This window comes from Barbatula barbatula, assembly GCF_947034865.1.
Source record: "Barbatula barbatula genome assembly, chromosome: 7".
NCBI lineage: Eukaryota > Metazoa > Chordata > Actinopteri > Cypriniformes > Nemacheilidae > Barbatula > Barbatula barbatula.
In genome coordinates, this window is record NC_136770.1 from 7,614,489 (window position 1) to 7,636,687 (window position 22,199).

The 22,199-nt window shown below is 40.8% G+C and overlaps 1 protein-coding gene across 2 annotated transcripts in view; it reads right to left on the reverse strand.

Moving 5' to 3' along the window:
* Positions 1 to 313: 313 nt before the first annotated feature.
* The window catches only part of agap1 (ArfGAP with GTPase domain, ankyrin repeat and PH domain 1), a 132,270-nt gene continuing 110,384 nt past the window's right edge, over positions 314 to 22,199 (reverse strand). For both annotated transcript variants that reach the window (XM_079460481.1, XM_079460480.1), the window contains exons 14-18: positions 15,389 to 15,543; positions 14,662 to 14,752; positions 14,292 to 14,514; positions 2,728 to 2,983; positions 314 to 1,914 (exon numbers count right to left, since the gene is read on the reverse strand). In XM_079460481.1, coding sequence (XP_079316607.1) covers positions 1,708 to 1,914; positions 2,728 to 2,983; positions 14,292 to 14,514; positions 14,662 to 14,752; positions 15,389 to 15,543 — 932 coding nt within the window. In that variant the 3' untranslated portion in view covers positions 314 to 1,707. The remainder of the gene's footprint in view (positions 1,915 to 2,727; positions 2,984 to 14,291; positions 14,515 to 14,661; positions 14,753 to 15,388; positions 15,544 to 22,199) is intronic.

Genomic DNA, 22,199 nt, shown 5'->3' on the forward strand with positions numbered 1-22,199 from the left:
AGCAAAGAGTAAACAACCAAAGTCTATGAAATCGTTTTGGAGTAGGTTGATATCAATATACTGTATGCCCTGAGACACAGTCTTGCATCGGCTTTTCAATAAGAACAGCAGCTCAGAGCGCCAGGGTGATGCACGCAGCGAGAAATTATTACTTGTGTGTCTACCTGGCGGACATTTGGTTTCGTATTGCTTTAATACTCCTACATAGCATTGACACACAATGAAAATAAAAGGCAAGGATGAAAATAAGGATCAAGAAAATATTTAGTAAAAGAGACATTAAGGACAGAAAAGTCAACGCAACCATGCACACTTTTCATTTTATGAGAGACCTTAACCTGCCAGTGAAACAACGAGGTCGGGGAAAATTTATGAAACTGATTTGGGGGCGATTCCTTCAATACTACTAATATACTCACAATTGAGAAAAAAACATAGTTAAGAAACGAAGAAAGTAGAGTATGTACACACAGGGATGGTAAAGCCAGCGAGCCCTTCTCTTCATTGAGACACTTGAGCTTCAAGACTCAGAAACAGAGTTCAGTGCAGTGTAAAGTGTGTGTGTGTGTGTGTGTGTACAGCAACAGGTGGAGATGACCTGAGAGAGGCATGCCACGCTTTGAATAAGCGACCTGTTACTGATATTCTGCGCTTGTGAGATCTGTGTTCAAATTGTCATACTAATAAGAAAAAAATTCAGTCCTGGATTATTTAACAATGTCAGTCAGTAAGATTATTCTGAACGTGTAACACACAAACACATCTGTGCCTACATACTTCACTGTAACCTGAAATAATAAAGTAATAACATCACACCTGATGACCTGACATGCAGCATACACAAACATAACGGATGGACATCAACTTATTCGGCTTCACCTCTGCTAAATAAAATCTGAATTCCCTTTCATTTAAAAACTTGAAGAGAATCTTCTGTTGGTCCAGCAGTGAGCAATAACCAAACTCGACTCTGCAACAATGTGTGTGCTGTGGAAACCGAAACGGATTAAGAATACTACAGAATTTCTGTCAGAATGTTTGAGAATTTGAGTATTCATCAAAACCTTCCTTCACATTTAAAAGCAAAATATAAAACAAAATGACCTGACGGACTGAATCGATGCACTGAAAGAAGTGTGTAGAATAAGAGAGAAAAGCGAGAGAATGTTAGAAAACAAAAGCGTCATCGTCGGACAGAAAGGCCGGTGTCTTTTTGAGGTGGGGGTCAATGTGAACACATACACACAGCAAACTTCTGGGTATTTTTTAGTCCCAGTGTTTTATAAGGACTGCGCACAAAAGGCAGAGGGCAGGTTGCTTATCAGTGAGTGAACGGACGCGTCACCTGCCTGTCGTTTAACTGACTCCAATCTTCCATCATGTACATAATATAAACTGGCATGATCAGACTCGAGTTATCTTCACGAATGCATTTTTGTTCCTTAATGCGGCGATTTCCTCCCAAAATCCCATGTGATTTCCCATGCTGCAATGTTTTCAAATGGATGGCTTTGCAAAGTCAAGGTGCTGTCCATTTTATAAGGGTCAGGTAGGCTTTTAAGTGGCTCTTCTCATGCGTCTTCGCCACAGTCATTCCCTTGAGTCTGCTCGTGATTCTGATGAAGTGATGGAGCTGTACATATTTCAATGAGTGTTGACTGAAATGCGTGTTCATGTGTATGGGTTCATTTCCATGTGTTTGATGTCTCATATAACTGCGCTGTTCACGCTGGTGCAGCTGTTATTGCGGTTATTGTTCCTGCGGGACAGGTTGGGCGTGGCCATGAGCGGGTAACGCTCGTCGGGACAGCCGTACTGGAGGAGGACGTCCATGCACTCCTGGCTGTTCGCCTGCCGTGCGTAAGCCAGTGCGGTGTTGCCGTGGGCGTCCCGTGCCATGATGTCCACCCCGTACTGTACAGATAGAGATGAGGGTTAAAAAGAAATAAAATTTAAAGACAAGCTGAAAGATGATGTGTTCTACACGTACCATTTTTGAGTTTAGTTATTGGTTGTATATAGTGTTGACTATGCATGTAAGTATTTTCTCAAATATTTCACATGATCGAGTGATTGTACAGTCCTGAATCCTTTTCATTTCTATACGGCTTCTGGAAGAAGCCCAAGCTTATAAAAGCACGACCATCCATGTGTGCATGTCAAGGACTTTGCTCCGCCTACTCAAGGTGATGTAATAAATTGAGAGCTGGACATTTTATGCCGCAGCAGCTGTTTTTGTGGTTATTTAAACAGTGCACTCTCTCTGTCTCCACGTATTGGAGAACTTTCAATCACATCCAATTTAGCAATTTTTAAAGAAAATTGATTATGAAAAACACTGTGAATTAAAACTAAACTAAAACTTTGTGTTAATATAACGTTTGTGTACTGAGCACATTCATTTTGTATTTATAAACGCATACGCACATTTAGGAAATATTTACATATTTGTGTTTACATCTGCCAATAATTTAAATTATTTTGTTTGTAATGTTTTTACATTTGATATTTTCCTTAAATACGTGCATGTATGTTTATGTGTTTATAAATACAAATATAAACAAATGTCTAATAATATATTACATATATTATGTGAACAAACTTTTATTCTGGACGCGATTAATCGCTTGACAGCCCTTATGACATCACCCTTACACGCATACCTTTGCCAGTACCTCATTGTAAGAATAAGAATGTTAGTCTTTATAAACCAGTGTGTGTTCTTACCCATATGAGTAGCTGCGTGATCACCACGTTCCCCTTGCGGCAGGACAGGTGCAGGGCTGTCCGGCCGTCACCTTCCCCACAGGTTTCGTTGACCTCATCTCTGGAGCCATGGGCCAGCAGAATGACCACGAAGCGCAGGTCTTCCTCCGCCGTGGCCCGCAGTAACTGCTGTCCCAAAGTCAGTTCTGTGCACGTCAGCGACGCCAAAAACAGCTTCTGCTCATACTTGGCCCTGATCCAGCGCTCGCGCTCCTCTCTGAAAGAACACACACACGCAGAATCTGGATTAAGACTCAAGATTGAATGGTTCACACTGGTGCCATGTTTCCGTCTGCGTCTCATCTCAGATGACATTTAAAAGTCGATGGGATTCGTGTACAGTGAAGGCGCTTTGTGATTTTGAGCACGGCGGCAAACATCTCCATAAAACACTGCGGTGTGTATACAAACTACACTGAGCTGTGCTGTGTAATACACATAAAGAAGACATTTAAACAGTTGTGTGAATCTCAGAGAAATGCCTTTGCTATATTATACACCAAAATGATAATGATAAAAGGCAATTCAGATAAAGATAAATAAAGACTTCTAAATGTGGTCAAGAATATATAAATATTACATAGCATATCAAATCCAAGCAGCTGAATGAAGTTAAGTGTAGCTATAAGAATGCAGGTGTTTGTGTTTGACATGTTAAGCGAGCATGTGGAGGCCCGGACAGGGTCATAACCAAACGTTGGGTGGTTTTATATCACCCCTCCTCAAACTGTACTATGATAGCACTAATCTCTGTTAATCCCTGTAGAGTAAACAGCCCCTCTCAGACACCTCTGGATTAGTTCAGCTTCAACTCCTATCTGAGGGGCAGAGGGAGTGCCGAAACCCTTGGGGATGGGAAGGGAGTTGGGCTAGAGGATATTGAGCTGTTCCCTGAAACACAGCTGCCCCTCAGGGGGTCTAAACCCTTGAAACCAGAGAACTGAGACCCTACAGTCACACTTCCTCCTCACAGCAGCACCTGGACTGAGACTCGATGTCTCGGAACAAAGTGGACAGGCAACGATGAAAGACGCTCGGGATTAAATCTGACTTTAACACACCAGAAATGGCTTTCTTTTGCAGTTTTTAACTAAGACTTTAATAAGAGTAGATGATACATACATATTGCCTGGTTTCACAGAAAAAGTTTTAGTCTAGTCCCGGACTGAAATGAATGTTTGAGCTGCCATAACTGAAAAAACTAAAAGTATATCTAAAAGTATACCAGTAACGATAATGTTTATAAAATGGATTTAGACCTAGTCCTGGTTTAAGCTAAGCCTTGTCTGTGAAGCCAGCCAATGATGTTATTCTCAACTATGACTCTATAATAATAATAGTTAATGCAAGTATCTGGCACTCCAACATTCCAAGAATTGATCCACAATATCCACTATTTTTGCACTAATATTAAATACTATACGAAATATAATTACAAATATTACCAATATCAAATAAATAATCTAATTATTTATGGTTTTAATTATGCATTATTTTGTATTTATTATTAATATATTTAAATAATACTAATAATAACAGTAATAATAATAATAATCATTATTTATTTATTTTGTTCATTATTAAGAAAATCACCAAATATATAAAATATATATAATAAATATATATTATAAATATATTTACTAAGAATATTTTTTTTCATTCAATATTATGAATATTTTTTATTTTATTTTCAACAATCAAATCTATTATTTAATTATGATTTTCTTATATAAAATATTATAATTAACTTATTATTAGTATTATTTATTTTGTTCATTTGCAATGATGTGAATCTCATTTTGCTATTTATTTAATAATATACAAAATGTTTGTGGAAATGTGGTCTATAAACACACAATTATTTAAAATAATGAAATAAAAAGAATATTACACTCGCCTAAAGGGATTACAATTCCCCTATCTCTCTAATTAAATTGAATTAATCTGGTCTTGTCCTTTGGGGGTCTGTGGATCCCTCGCGTCCCCTTGTTTACACGCAGCTCGTGTTTCAGTAGTGTGCGAGTTTCAGCTGTTGTAAGACAGGAAGTCACAGCCCTGATGAACTGCAGTGCAGAGTGACTCAAAGGCTTAACCTCAGACACCCTGATTACAAATTAGCCATGTATGGATGTCAGGGGCCGGAGTGCAGAGGAGATAACATTTTATCAGAGAGGCAGATGGATAAAAATAGGTAATCAATAGCCTGGGGAATCGATAGTTTAGTGACATCCTTCTTAATCAAAGTAGCAAAGCCATGCTGACGGACCTGAACCCCCACCGAACGATCAAAGATTTTCTGTCTGAGGCCACAGCTGAGCATCACGGCCCGGCTAGCAGTCACAAACCACACACACAAAAACCTACACATGGCATGTAACAATCACCTGTAGATGTCATTGTGATCTTGTAGACATTTGACATCTAATATAATGTCTGATCCACTTTGAACCCACAGGAATGGGTTTGCCACTGTCTGAAAGGTATGTTCGTTTATACACATAGGAGGGATGAAAGAGCAGGAAGGAGAGGCAGATAAGACATGAGCTGTAGCATCTGTGGGAAAGTCGAAGAATTGTATTAACTGTGTGTGCTTTTGGGAGGGGGGATGTTCCGGGTGCCGCTGGTCAGCCCAGGGTGAGTGAGAGGGTCGGCGCGGGGGCCACGGACCACAGCCCCCACACAAAGCATCCTAGGAGCTGTGGAGGAGAGCAACAGAAGGGGGAAAAGAGAGAGGAAGAGGCTCGGCAGGGTCTCCCCGCGGCCCCTCTGCTAGAGGAAATGTGGAGCTTCACTGCCCTTTGAAACGCATGCCTTCCCCAGTTAGCAGCGTTGCTAAGGGCCGAAACCGTCCGGGCTAACGGAAAAAAGCTTCTGTAACAAAACTGTGCTAAAGCTTTTAAACGCTCCATTTACTACAACTGACAAAAAACTCGAGAAAGATGACGCCGCTTGCCGTTTAGGATTCCTGTCTTTCTAGAAGTTCACACACACAGAAGGTGTAAATGGGTGTTCATTTGTAACAAAAGCAAAAAATACAGAGTCCAGCAGTCAGGGTGTTGCGTCTAAGGGAAACGGATGAGCACCATTAGTTACTGCACAAACCCTACAAAGATATTTCACACGTGTTTATGTGAAAAAAAAATCTGTTTGTGTGACAGGTTTATAAGGGAGTATTAAAGGGAGTGTTACGGGACGTATAACTGAGAAAATGGTGTGGACGGACAGTAGCCTCATCAACGGTCAGGCGGAATGCAACAGGTCACGGGGGAATTATTGGGCGTCTACATCAATCTCTTGTCAGGATGGTATCCTGTTTGCGATTGTGTCTGTGTGTGTGTGCGTGCTTGCTTTGTGTTCTCCCTGGACGATCACTTTGTGAGGTTGTGTTTACCCACTTGCCAGCGCTTCCTGTCCAGCTCAAAGCCAGGGGCTGTTTACCCAACACTGACAGGCGCCCGTTAAAGCAGCCGCCCGTGACAGGACGGCCGCCCTCCAGCTGCCACTGTCTCCAGAACCCCCCCCATCCCAAACACACACACCTCTGAACTTCTGAGCGTGTTGAGAGCATGGTTCAGGTCAATGGGACATCCAGAGAGCACTGACCACATATGAGTTTCAACTACTGTGAAATTTAGAGATGAGTCTCGAGATGGACGTTGGTGGTCTTTTCTTTCAGGCTAATTATACCACTAATTCAGCTCATTAGTGCCCTACTGACTCACAGGTAATGAACTCTGACAGGCTAAATCTGTCAAACAGACAGCAGCGCACATTTAACTGCGCATGCGCAGACGCATACAGACGCATGCTCGTTCATGCTTTAACCCTTACTGCCGGGCATGCACACTCCTCAAATCCCGTTTACACCTGGTGTTAAAGTCCCCCTGTGGTGATCATTTTATCCCTTAAAACTAATATTTGACCACAAAAGTTACATATTTAAATGTTTTATTTTGTGAATATAATTTTTCCTGTCTTAAAATAGCTTGAATGTAACTCTACACCTACACAGAGACATGAATATGTAAATTAGCCCTGCCTCCACCCAATCACACGAGGCAGTTCCGTTCAACTGAAAGTAAAACTGAAAATGAAACCGAGAGCTGACACAACAGTTTGGCTATTTATGGCTCAAATTGCTGATCCACGGGGTCAAATGAGTTGATGTGATTGGTTACATGATTATGATGTCATTTACTAGGGCATTTTCAAACCTTGTTTTTTGGTAAACTGCCATTTTATGAATAAAATACTATACTGGTGAAACTTATCAGTATACAGATGGTTTGTCTAAAAGCACATAGAAAACAACACCTAAACATTTAAACAACATTAAAACATGATTTTCGCTACAGGGGGGGTCTTTAAAGTAAATCCCACCCACCCTTTTCAACAGGCATTACATACAGCAACTTTTGTGGTTCCAAAGGGAAAGGATTTTCTGGTGTGACATTACAATTACCAATTCAAAGGCTTTCAATATGTCTGACAATAGCCTACAACTATGAACTCTGACTTACCATGTCTCAACGAATCTCCATTTTCTGAATGAACAAGAAAAAGAGACACTACACCGACAGACTTTTATAAGGTGAATAAGGCCGCAAAGGGGCGATTCTCCTTGAAGAGCTGCTCTGCTCCAGCCCCCTAACAAGGAAAAAACAAGGGTCTGAAATCAATTATCCTCTCCAGCCTAGTCGTTAGCTGCCCTTGGATAGACACAGATAATTAAGCTCAGCGCTTCTTTGAATATTACGGGCACTTAGCGATTCTGATTCTGACTGAGCTCTGGCCTGCGCTACACTCGAATCAGTCCCACTGGAGGCAATGGGCCACACTCATATGAGGTTCCATTAACTGGATCAAAACGCTTCAGTGGCGGCATGCAAATGGGGGCCAAAGGGCACGAGAGAAAAAAAAGTATGTGTGAGAGAGAAGAAATGTGCCAAGCATCAGTAAAACCACACGGGGCCTGATCCCGGAGTATCCAGACTCTCCATGCTTCGCTCATTACCAGTCAGCCTTTATTTCAGTTAGTCTTAGTGGCTTAATGTCAGCTGAGAGATGACAGGAAAGGATAGGGAGAGACAGGACCCAAGCCGGATTCGAACCGAGGTTTAGCGAGGCCTCGAATCGGAAGGGCTTACTTTCAATCTATGAGTTTTGAATTTACAAGTCAGTCGATCCGATTAACAAATCTGCAACGTTATGGACATGACATTCTGAGATAATATATTTATTACCAATATATTGAAGCATCCGTTTCTATTTTACCGAAGTCCAGACATCAGAAAAACATCAGTCTATGTACGAGTTTCTATTTTAAAAGAGGGAAAAATGAATGGATGTAGAGACAACATCATTTGTAGGATTGCTGTGAACAAAAATGTGCAAATCAGAAGCAATAATACACCACAAATGGAGAAGCGATGGCTCTTTATAGAACATAAAATAGTTGCTGTGTTTTAATTGGTCATGTGCCCATTAATGAGAAATACGGACCGTTATGGATGTGACAATTTCATTATGGATGCGGCAATTAGACACAAAATGCTTTAAAAACTTTAAGAGAGACTTCACATGGGTATTTAAACCACCAAATATTGACATCGAAACTAAAAATCTCAGATACAAATTAGACGTTTTCATCTTAAAGTTGACATTTGCATGGAATTGCCCAGATGTAAACGGCAATGAAGAGGTATTTAAAAGAAGATATCTTTACTGTCCTGAGTAAATCTACACATGAAAACTAGAGAAGTCTTGAAGTAAGCAGATGTATTAATGGATACTGTATAGAGGGAGAGAGAGGGCGAGAGACTACAAATAAAGACACTTATTAATTTTAACTCTGTATTAAATTGGAGGAAAAGGTAGACGATGGGATGATTCAGGCATTAAATGCCCCCTTGCTTCATATAATGCGACTTTCTCATAATATGCTGTGCTCTGATTGGCTCTTGTCAGCCAGTTTAATGTCAATAGTAAATTGGACGGCTTGTTAGCCTAGTTGGGACATGATTATGGGCAATGGCAGGCAGTCATGTAAAAAATAATATCTATTAGCCTAATCTCATCAAGAAGTCCTTTTACAGATGAATTAGAACGGGGCAGCCAATTATTTGAAACATTTGAGCTGAGCTTTCTGTCAGTGAAAAGAGAGACATGGGGAAGAATGGAGGAGCTGTTTAACATGCAGGCTGTGAGCCGGATCGCATCGCTGGTCTTCTCGCAGGATCGAGGTCAGAGGCTGACAAATGCAGATCAGCTAGTTAACGCTGATGAAATTGGCCGACGTGATTGTCTGTCAGTGCGGACGTGGAAACGAGGAATAAGTAAATGCCCAAAAATGTGAAGTACGATTTCATGCGGTGGGGTAAAATCATTCCTTTATTTCCTTCTACGCAAAAAGAAAGTTGGGTGAGTAAGCGACTCCTGAGACGTTAATAGCACGTCCCTGTCCGTCTGCGCCCGGATCTGAGAAAGAATGGAGCCCAGCAGGTCTCCCCAACGCCTCTCCCTCCCCCATCCGTCCCCGGGGCCCAATCTGATCTCTGCTTTGGGGACGCGCACCTGCACCCCGGCCCAGATTAAGAGCTGGGTCTAATTTGAAATCTGTTAGCTCTGCCCTTTCAGAGACCGATATCTGGCCATAAAGCGGCTCTTTCTCAGCCACTTACTGCTGAATTATTATGGGCCACGCATTGCTCACGATGAGACATGTGGCTGCGAGGATCAGGCTGTGTGTGGAGCTCGATGTCTCAGCTGTCTGACTGAGGTGATGAAGACTTGTGTATGTCTTACTGTGTATCTGCACGTTTAACAGAGTTCAAGACTTCATGATCAAATGTATGTATCTTGCAAAAATTAACTCTCTGCTATGAACCATAGCAAGCTCATCAAAGAGAATATGGGGATGTATCATTAATATGCACTTGAAACAAAGGGGTGTGTGGAACACACACGAGGCATGTATTTCTCACATCGAGACATTCTCGCTTGGTGACAGGCTGTGAAACGTCAGCGTGTCGCTGAGGGTTGGCAGTATGGGATGCCAGCGAGCACCACCCTCCTAATAAGTCACCACGAGGCGCAATTAGCAGAGCTGTCACTCCTACCCTGCCTGGCCCGCTCATACAGACCGGCACTCTGTGTGTGTGTGTGTGTGTGTGTGTGTGGCAGGAGAGTGGAGGCTCTGGTGTCCATGGCAGCCGCGCAGTAATTAAAAAAATGAGACTACGACATGGCCCGGCTGCCACCACAGAGCACTCATGCCAAAAACTATCGCCTCGGAGAGAGCGCGCCTGAATGTTTTTAAACAGTCCTGAAAATAAGCCCAAAGCAGTGTCTTTGGCATCCTCGTACAGCCCGGACTTTTAAAGACAGTGGAGGTGTTAATTTATCACGGGCAGTAAAAGGTTAATGGGTATGTTTAGAAATTCTCTCGGGCTCTGTTATACATAGCGTGTAGAGTGGCCTGTGGGGCAACAGGAAGAAACTTCCTATTAAAACATCAGTTTTCACCATTTTTCAAAGAGATATGGGACACGGATGATATGTATATTGTTTAAAATGGCCTTGACTTAGAATGGCACGCATATAGTATCACATTAATGTAAATAAGTAGTCGAAACAGTATTGTCACGTCTTGCCTATAGTCGACTGATAAGACGAATCATGTGTGTGTTTGTGTGTGTGCGCGTGCATACGGGGATGACGCCAGGTTGTTAACAAAGGTACACAGAAAGGGCAGCTCAACATTGATGTACCAAAAACATTAATTAACAGAATTAGTTTAAAACACGGAAATAAGCCAGATTCAAGTAAAAATGTGCGAAATAAATGTGTTAAGGTAAAATGTGTGAAATTCAGGGGACAATATTAAATAGTAAAATGAATGGACATTTTCTTTAAACATCACGTAACAATGCTGTGCCACTTACTAGACCAGATATTGCCTCAAAACTATTTTTAATACTTTTCGATAATAATGATTTATTTTTTACAAATGGGAATACAGCACCAATAAAGTTGCTTTATTTACCACATGTAAAGGAGGAATGCAATAAAGCGGCTCACGCTTGCTTTCAGTGCAGAGAATGACAAGTATATACAGTGATTTTAATTATATGACTTTATTTTTTGTATCATGCAGCGCAAAGTTCAGTCTAAGTAACAAACTACATGCATTTACAGACAAAGTGTTAATTCAGATTTATATGTGTAAGTGACAAATGTTTGGTAATAGTGTACACATTCATCTGCGTGTGCACGGTTTCTCTTTACCGGTCTCACAGCACAGAAGATGTGGAGAGTCCCATTTCTTTACATCATAAACAATATTTTTGGCAGCGCAGTGTGTGCCCATATGCTGCGCCACTTCCCATATAACCAAAATGGCATGACCCCCATTGCATAACACCTCTGTGAAGATTCGACTGAGTTTGGAAGGTCGAATCAGGCTCCTCCTTTTAAACCATCAAATCGTCAACTGTTGGGGGTCATCCCAATGTAATTACATATATAAAAATTATTTTATAGGATAAAAGATGAACTGCAAATCAGCGTTATTATAGTTTTGATTTCAGTTTTATTTCGTTTTTATTATTTTAAATTAGCTTTATTTTTTTGTGTTAATTTTAGTAAAATATTTAGCAACTTTGCTATATGCTTTTGTCGTGTTATTAGTCAGTTGTTTATTTTTTATGTTGTTATATTAGATTAATTAATTAAGTTTTATTATTATAATTTTAGTGCTTTAAACTTCAGTTTATTTCTGAGGCAACATTTAAATGATCTGTTAGTTATTTTTTCCCCCATAATTTTTAGGCCAATATTTTATTTGATTTCAATAAAAAAAAAACGTTCAAAACTTTAATTTTACTTAACTAAAATAAACCTTGCTGCAAAACTGAACCACACAGACACAGATGGGTCACAACTTGGCATAAATTCCTCTCCTCAGATCCAGGTGGGCCATCTGGGTGCGATCAGTCCCAAACATAATTCCAATGTTCAGAATAAAATGGTGATCCGTGCACAGACACAGAGGTGTGTAAGAGAACCGCTCTCTCCCTGATACCTCTACCCAACACCCCTCAAAGAGGGTCCTAATTGAAAGGCGAGAGTAGCCCAGACCTTGACAGGCGGGAGGTCAGTCTAATTGCTGCTGGCCATATTTAACATTAAGATAATCAGCCCATTAATTACCCTTTGGATCATTAAATCAGTCGCTTGCAAAATGAAATTTCGAGCTCTATTACTCACTTGAGAGACCACGAGGGTGGGTTTTCATTTATCAGCCACCAATCCTGGATGCTGCGCACACACACCGATGCCCGTGCTGTTTACGGGGCGCAAGCGCGCTGCATTTCAGCGTTTAGCGCAACACAGAGACATGCTTATCAGGAAGAACGTGCACGACAAACGCAAATTTGATCACTTGCAAATTTGATCACATCTTTTTGGATTCACACAGTCACTGCATTCAATCGTGCTTCTATCCACTTAGACTGGAACCATTCGGTTACAAGCTAAATCAATTCAACGGCTCAGTAAATGATGTGGACAGAGCAAATTACACGCAGCACCGCTGACGCAATCAAATTCTTACATGCTGCATAAAAAATACAATTCAACACTATTCTCAACTATTTTACATTTATCAATGAACTGTTTGTCTTTTATTAGACTTGAATTTCCCATATGGAGTTTGGAAAATTCCTAGGGTTTCAAAAAGGAACTGAAGTGTGTTTGTGAGACTGACATAAATGTCAACACAAAATACAATAAACCCAAAATAAATAAATAAACAAACAAACATGAATATATCATATATGTTGGTAAATAGGCAGTGTAAAAAACATATAAATTATTTGGCTATGATTAGCCATAAATCATTCAAGATAAAATATAATTTACTCATCCTCTTGTCATTTCAAACCTATATGAGTTTCTTTCTTACGCAGAACACAAAAGAAGATATTTTGAAGAAAGTTGGTAACCGAACACCAAGGACCCCATTCACTTCTTTTGTATGGACACAAAACCAATGCAAGTCAATGGGGTCCAGTTCATAACATTTTTCATATAGGTCATAGGATCACTTTAAAATATTATTACACAGCGCACTGGAATACTTCCTTATGATTGGATTTGGGAAATTCTAAAGTCAGTTATTTACAGATCCAGTCAAAGCTACAAATGTCCGGTCAACCGGATAGTGTGAGTCATATTGACGGATGCAGTTTTATATTACACATAAATTAAATACGAATATTCCTTTGTAATAACATATACATGATTATACTGTATTTACAGATGATTAAACAAAAATGATGCGTTCGATAAAGGAATTATGTGTAAATATATATTATGTGGATGTAGAGCTTTTCTACTTATTTCAGTATATCCTGCAAAAACAAGCAGGAAGTTTTCCTCTTACGATTCGCTGTATGCAGAAAACAAGTAAACTACTAAAAGTGACACAGCTTACCCCGCTCACGTATACATCTTTCTTAAAGCTTCCGTTACTCTGAATCATAAGTAAATCATTTTGATTATCGTAAGGTCGAACCCATGTCATTTTACAACCATTTCAAAGAATATAGAGTAAAATGCATGTTTCTACTTCACATGCATCTTGTCTGCTTAGCCAACAAATTCATTACACATCAAATAGCAATGCCATTAAACAAACGGCCTTCCAAGTCAACACATGAGGGAAATACATAAGCAAACTCTGCCTGTCTGCTTAAGCAGGAGTATTGAGGGTGAGCAGAGAAATGACTGCAGGACCGTGTCCAGTGACTGAGGTTAATTGAGATAATATTGACCCTCTCTGTAATCTGCTCTTCCCACTCAGGGGGCCACATGCCTTCACATACATAAATAAACAGCTACATGAAGAACTATAATCGCATTAGCACATCGACGACGGGCGGCGGAAAATGGCGGATCCATATCGAAAGATTTTCAGAGAGGAGGGGAGTAATTAAAAGGTGCTTCAGGTGACTAATGAGGCCGGCGTGGAATGGGAAGTCGATATTTTGGCGGCCAGCAGTCAGCACTAATTTGTTATGATGGCTGGTGGGACTAAAGGCTCTCTGCCGATAATTACGCCGCTTAAGATGGAGCGGCGAGAAAAGGAAGAATCTGATTTAAGATTTCCCACAATTCCACACACTGTGTGAGAAGCATGACATACATCAAAGCCAGCAAAATGCAGCTTGTGTGATAAAAAAGACATTGTGTTTCTGTCAGAACATAACACATGAACTACACTCACATTTATGTTCAAGTTAACATTTTGGGGGGGCATAATATGATCAGGTCATTTTGCAACACTTGTCACCCAAACCTAAGTTTTAAACACTCCCTCCGCTTTTCACTAGTAGGTCAGACAGACATCCCGGCTTAAAATTTAAGCCATTTTTATGACTGGAATAACAACGACGGTCGCCATTGGTTGCACTGAAATGACATACTTGACGTTTAAAGCATAAAACAATTTTGTAATCGCGTACCTGCTGGCATCAGGGGCTGGCTTTAGGTGACCTTGAGCGTTGGCCTCCCACACGCTATTGGCCAGCTCGTTGCCGATGGCCGACATGACCTTGATGAGCTCCATAGGCCACTCGTCCAGGTCCAGGGAGCGGACGCGGGACACGTGTGTCCCCAGGTTACGGTGAATCCCCGAACATTCAATACAAATCAGGGCCCCGAGGTTCAGACTGGCCCAATCAGGGTCTGTGAAGAAGAAGGATTTGATCATAAGCATTCGTGCTCTTAAGCAGGTCCGCAACAAGCCATGAGTGTTACAAATGACATTTATCACAACTTTTGTGTGAAATTAACACAATAATAATGCCTTCTGGAAGTTGGTCGACAACTTACTCTGGGCTTCACAGTCCACACACCGTGTGTTGCCTCTCATGTTCCTGACTGACTGGAGCGCAATGGCTTCTGATTGGCTGCTCAGACGAGACTATGGGCACAATCATTACGGAGTTAAAGTTTAAACACAACTGACTTTTACAAAAGAAAGGATATTATAAAAGCATCATCGGGTAAGGGCTTTCATCAAACACAATAAAACATCCCTTGCATTTGAATGATGAAATGAGACTCAAAGGCAGGAACAAAAGGGGATAAATAAATAGAACAAAGGAACTCGGTAGAGGGTCCAGGAAATGCAATTGGCCCTGGCCTGAGGCATAAACACAAAGAGCGGGTTGAGATTTAAGACTGTAGCGATTCAGCAGGAATGTCATAATAGGAGCAGTGTAATATTAGAAATAAAGTAATTACAATTTCTAATGTGTGTTCGTGTGCATGTGTTCACATGTATGTTTAGCATAAAAAACCAAATAACATGCAGGAGGGGCATTGAAATTGTATTTTGTTCTTTTCAACTGCAGCTTCAACTTCTCAATAGCAGAACACAATGTATTTTAAAATAACACAACCTTTTATATTGAATTTTAAAATGTATATCAAGCATTTGATCATATAAATCTGTATTTATTTCTTGTTTATTCTGTAAAGCTGCTTTGCAAAAATGCTCATTTGTAGAAAACGCTAAAGAAATCAACCGAATTGATAAGCTATTCAGTTTTTTTACCTTCTGTTTGCTGCTCTCACAGGACTGCAGGCTCGCCAGGATCTGACTTTCAATGGCCTGTACCCACGCGTCACGCTCCTCGTAGGACGTCGCCTCAAAATTCCACGTCTGTCCCGTCAGAGACACGATGATGAATTCAAAGTTGTCCTCTTGTTCTAGATCAAAGAGAAAAAAGCTTATTATTAATCCAAAATTACATTTAGCAGACGCTTTTAAGCAAAGCGACTTAAAGAGAGTTCAGGGAGCAATAAAGCAATATGTCATACAGGAGCCATAATAGAATAGGTGCTTATACCAAGTTACTAGTTTCCACAAAAGCAGTGCAACCCTGTGGGTTTTTCTCAAAGTTCATAAACATTTTATATAATTCAATTCAATTCGATTTATATAGCGCTTTTCACAATTTGCATTGTTCCAAAGCAGCTTTACAGGGGAAAATAAGAAAAACACAAAAAAGGTAAAACACAGTACATGAATAGTTTAACTTGTTATATAAACACCTAGTAAATAACATCTAATGTCAGCAGTCTCCCGGTGGTTTATTTGGCATATTTTGCATTAAGTGAATGCTTGGCTGAAAAGATGTGTCTTTAATCTAGATGTTGTCAAATTACTCATCAATACTCAATAGTATTCATCTCACATATTTTCAAAAGCTTTAAGTGTGAAGCATACAATTTTTGGTTTCTCCAAACAGACTGTGAAAATAATGATTGTTTCCAAATAAGTTTCAAACACTTCCTCAATTTTATATTGGTCACAGGAATAAGTGGTCTTGCCCTGAACTAGCCCCATTGGTTGAGCCAGTTATGTACGGTCAAGTCTAGCCAAACAGATTGAACTGCATAGATACTAAGAAAGGTTCCACTGTTCTTAGATAACCGTGCCGAGCCACCAAAAGGAAGGATTCCTGCTCCTGTAGAGCACCTGTTAGCTGTGGGACACACTATACAATCCTTGACCTGAAGGCTTGCCCCTCGACCCTTGTCAGGATATGCCACTAATTACGGACCAGACCCGAGCAGCGTCCCAATCCTTCCAACCGTGCTGCTGACCCTGTCCACAACGCTCCCTAGGCAAAGTGACATATGGATCTACTATACAGGGCCCTGGTTGGGTTAATGGGCCAATCACAAGACAATTAGGAAAATGTGTGTCTGTGTGTGTGAGAGGGAGAAAGATAGAGCGAGAGAGTAAGAGCGCCATTCAGGAGTTTATCTCGGGAGTCTGAGTGCAGAGAAATGGAAGAGGGTTATTTAGCGGCATAGAGGGTCAACATTTGGAAAGTGTTAGGAACAAAAGGCCATTGACTGGGTGATTAGAGGGGACAGAGATGGAAAGGGCACGCAGATGGCTCGAAGAGAGAACCTGCATTGATGAGACGAGGTGGTGTGTCACAATCAAAGAGATCCCCGTCCCGAAACGTGATCTTAGGGAGTAAAGATCACACACTTTACACATTCTGTTTAGAATTTCCTCTGGATGGAGCAATTACATAATGAAGAAGTAATCAGGAAAGTATTACCTCTTTCCACACACACACAGGAGCATCCCTAAGGCTAAAATGCCATACAAAGGAAGGACCCATGGTACAAATAAGAGCATATGCAAGCCAATGAGAAACATGACTGGGAGTGCTGCACGGACGACTGATAAACTAGCGCCAGCCTGCTGACGGAAGTATGGAGCATTCAAAAAATAAAGTTATGGTCTTCAGCTTTCAGGTGTCAGGGTAAAGAAGTTGTATTATTCTGGTAACCCAAAATGTGGTCAGAAAAGAGTGAATGAATAAAGAAAGTCTTAAAAATGTTAAGAACTGCAATGTGGTTTAGTCACTTGATTCAACATAAAACCAATATTATTTTGTAGATGCACTACCACATTTTGCCAACATACAATTTTGAGGTCTGTTCACACGAAGTCAAATAATCTCTTCCTGTATAAGTGCGCAGTTCCTGTCAAGAATACAAACAATAGACTGTAGCCTCAGTAGCCTTATTTGAACAACAATTCAGCTATTTGTCTAAATGCAGTCTAAAGCAGTGGTTTTACAACTTGACAGTGCTATACTTCTCATGAATGAGCCTTCCAACTCTTGTCTACATGCCTTTGGCCTGGGTGCTTTGTGTTCTGCGATGGCCCTTGGAATCGTCTCCCTGTGAGGCCATTTCACAAGTTTAATCAGCGGCAAATCTGTGCAGCCACACCATTTCCTCTCCTCGAGTCAATCACGGGCCTAATTGGACTCCTATCATACAAGTCATGTTAAAGGTCCCGGAGGGGCACAGGCCTCCCTGACCGCTGTAAAAGAGCCTTGTGTTCAAATCCCAGAATTCCTCCCTGACTGGAGGACATGCTTGACAGCCGGTGTGCTTAAAACGCTCTGGCCTCCAGCCTTTGGAGAGAGGCATGAAGAGAGAACGGTTAAAAAGAGAAAAAGACTTCCTCGATTTAGTTTCTTGCTCTGGATCAAAGCGAAAAGCAGATCTAATTTGCTCCTGCAGTAACCAAGCAGTCGACTCCATTTATGTCAAAGGTTGTCAAACTACAATATAAAATGGCACAAAACGGGTGGGGAGTCTGGCCTATTATTTATTCATTTCAAGTTTTTGGGAACGTTTCGAGGTTTGGGGGCTGGTGGGATCACTGAAGCATCCCAGGCAAAATTGGACCCACCCTTCAAAGGCACGGGGCCCTCTGGGGTCAGCAGCAATGTTCTCACCCTAATTAAATTGCAGCGCTTTTGGGGAGAGGGCGGTATTTGACAATTATGAAAAGCAACAATGCAGAAAGACGAAATTCGAAGGCAAATATGAAGATCGGCTCCGCCTCCTCCCCTTAGCACACAATTAATATAAAAACAATTGCGTAATACAAAGACTGCGTTGACAGGGCATCAGTCAGCCAGCCCTCCTCTCCGTATTCAAAATACAGGCAGCTTTCACCCATCTCCATATTGCACAGACAACTACTAAGATGATCATTACATTCGCGCAATTTCGAGCAGGACATCCAAGCATCTAATCGAGCCTGAAATCCCCCTCACGGGAACATGCACCTACAAACATAATCACACAGTGCTTTTCTGTTCTTGCGGGTGATGTTTGAAGACATTGTAGCGGCGATGGAAATTTGTGACCTCTGACACAGGCAACCTTTACTGGCAAACACGATACACAACACACAATCAACTCTTGGAGCAAGGATGCAGCATGCGCAAAAATGAGGGTGGGGGTGTTGTCGGCCAGGACGGCAGCGCTTGGGGGTACGGTGAAAAAGTCGAATGGTTGGAAACACAAATTAACCGAGCGAAATGTCAAAGCACACAGTATTGCTTTGTGACACAGGTCATTAATTCTCATACTATCCCCTCCCCTTTCCAGAATCCGGCATTAATAACCTCGCAAATATTACAGGAGTTACCAACATCAGGGAAAAATGCGAACATATAAATAATGTCGAGGAGGGGTGGAGTCATGGGAAAGGGGGGCGTGCGAGGTGGAGGGCCTAAAAGTTACGCGTGACCTCCCACGATGGATCCGTCCCACCATAAGACATCATAAGACGATTTTCCATTCATTGAGTAAAGAGGGATATTCACACATACAGTGACAATCACAGAACGTATTTGTGAGATATTCTGTGCAGAGGGTGTTGCAGGGATGATCAGGGGGAGGAATAATGACACCGAGAGACGGGGGCTTATTTTAGTAGGAGGTACACACGCTTTCACCTCTCTATGCTTTCTGGAGCTAGTTACCTTCGGCGTTGCTGTTGTAAATGCTGCGCAGGCTACCAACACGATTTAGTTTCCACGCCCTACGTTTGGCTGCGTCCGCAGGCAGGCACGGTGAAGGCAAATGATGGCAAGAGAAAAAAAAAACCAAACAAAACGAATGACAGTGGAGAAAGTAGGTCATCCAAAGACAATAATAAAAGAAAGAAATATAAAAAAGGTTACAGTAAAAAAAGCAGTAAGAATGAGGTGATGTCAGTGCTAAGAAAGTTATTGGGTGAAAATCTAATTCCCCATCTGAGTACTCCAGCACTGTAAAAAAACTGTAATTTTACAGAATTTAAACTTCCACATGTTTGAAATAAAATGTTTAGACTGCGAACATGCATGTAAAGTAAAGGTGTAACATGTTACCTGTAAAGGTGTACATTTACTTTATAATAAATGCTATTTTACGTATTTTTTCGATTTCCATAATATAATTAATTATATTAATAATATATATATTTAATATTTTCGTTATTCCAGGATTTTTTACAGGGTCCATATTACAATAATTACACTTAAAATAAAAAATGTATAATGATTACACACTTACCATTTTTACAGTAAAGGGTCCATATTACAATAAATACACTTGAAATAAAAAATGTATTATTTCAAATGAGATTAAAAGGGATTCCCAAAAATCCACAAAAAACTGAATATTACATGGAATTATTATTTCAAGGGAAGGGTCCATATTACATTCACAAAAACGGGATTCCCAAAAAAGTAGAAGAAAAATGGCCCAAAACGATTGCAATATGCAGTCTTCATTGCAGTCATGTTGTTCTCAGTTCAATGTGCGCTTTAACACAGGCCTAAACATTTCCCAGTGATGTTTACAACTGACCTGAAGCCATTCTTATTTTTTTCCTCAGGCCCAATGGGACATTTGTTACACAACAGCAATCCTGGAAAAACAAACCTGTGTAGTACTTTCGGTGTGTAAAACACATCAGAGATGCAAAAACCAGACAATGTGTGAATTAAAAGTAATGGTTGTCCAAAATCGTGCCATTCTCTACACAATAGACTCTGAAGTAAATCGGAGTTCCTGAGAAAGATTTACTGACCGTCAAGTGCCATGCTTGATATCCCATACAAACCATTCTTCGCCTTTTAATAACCAATTCCCTGAATGTCCCACTTAACATCTTTCTCTCATTTTAGTGCACTTCAAAACGGCTTTTGTTGATCACAGAGAGCTACTTTTAACAAAGTGCCGCAAAAAAGGTGAATTGTCCTTTTTTCCATACCATTAGGAAGCCGTGAGACCATCTTCGCTTTGTTGCCTCACATAATAGCGCGGAGCTGTTCACCAGCAGAATGTTTTAATTAAACGTAACCAGACCGATTCCAGCCGAGGACACCTGCGAGGCCCTGCTATCTTCTGGAATGTCCTTTTCTTTCTGATTTTCAAAACGGATCTCCTTTCGCCGAGTTCTCCGACTCTTTGCATGATGATCAAGGCATTCATGAACCTCCCGCTGTCCCTGCGCTGTGCGGGACCCACGCCGCGTGCCTGATCAGGTTTCAAAGTCTCCTGCTCTTATCAAACCTGGTAATTACTTAACAAGGGCCACTTAGGGCCCTACAGCTCAGCGGTAATTGATAAACTGTGATCATCCGTGCAGTAAGTTTGCCATTTGAGTGGTGGGCTTTCAGTGGCATGCGAGGGAATGTGAGGAGTGTAAAAATGCATGGCATGCTGGGATTGATTGATCTTTGCGAGGGTGTTTGGGGGGGGATGAAAGAGGAACGAGTGTGAGAAGGCTTTGTCTTGCAAGGACGAGAGAAGCAGGTGAGCTGAAATTAGAGACATTACACCTGCAACGTGGTAACCGTCAGTTGACAATATAACGCTGTTATGTATGACTGTCGCATTTATTACTAAAAGAAGATTCTTATTTTTATGACCAATATAGGTGTGACGAGACACAAGACTTGGTTTACGATAACGAGATTCTTAAACTTTTTTAACTTTTTTTAAAGGGAAAATAGTCTTTAATTCACCTTAACACAAGATGCAACTTGTACTTCATGAACACATTAAACTTATTTTTTAATCAATGATATTATGCAGTAATAAAAAATATGTAAACACTGCCAAATGTTTTGTCACAAACTCAAATGACAGGCAGTTATTGCACAAAATGTATGCTTTGATGTCATACACAGTCATAGCTTTTAGTAAAGAGCTGTGGTTGTTTTCTCTATATGATTTTGGATAGTGCTCATGTTAGCAGAGGTGGCGATCATATCACACTGTCAATCCTCCTTCCTCCACTGACTGAACCCTCATAGCCTTCATAGAAAAAGTTCAAACTACATAAACACATCATGTTTTATGCCTAAATTCCACATATGTAAGAGACCGGTGATCTATTTTTTAAGAGGTTTGCCTGCGAATGTACTTAAAGTAACGTAATGTGAACTTGCAGCTGCAATACTGTGCTTTTGGTAAAGTCAGCTCTGCTGCTGTTCAGCCATGTGCTGCGCGCATTCACACAAATGCTCCCAAATATATTTTGAGGTCGCGCGGGTTCAATTTCGAGCCCAGCACTCCATCATGCTGCCAATTGCGTAAGGAAATTGTCTTCTCGCGAGACCAGTCGGATCTCGCCACACCCCTAATATTAAACAAAAATAAAACCATACAGAACACATAAAGCAGATTTGCACTCAGAATTCACAATCTTTTTTATTTTATTACAATAAAGCAGTGTCTAATAAAAAGATTTTTAATTCTGAGTGTGAATCTCAGTGTGATTTTTGATAAATGACCTGAATCAGAATGTGTGAGCAGTACCTGACCGTGACTTTGTGTGTGTGTGTGTGATATAAAACACTATGAGCTCCGTACCTGGCCGGTGGAGCTCATGAATAACAGAGGGGTTGACAGCCTTATCCCTCAGCAGGCCCGCGGCGTGACAGCACTCGCCGGCCCCACGCACAAGTGCTTAATGGCTAAATTGGGAGACTGTTACTAATCGCTTATTGAATAATGAAAGTGACACAGCTGATAAAAGA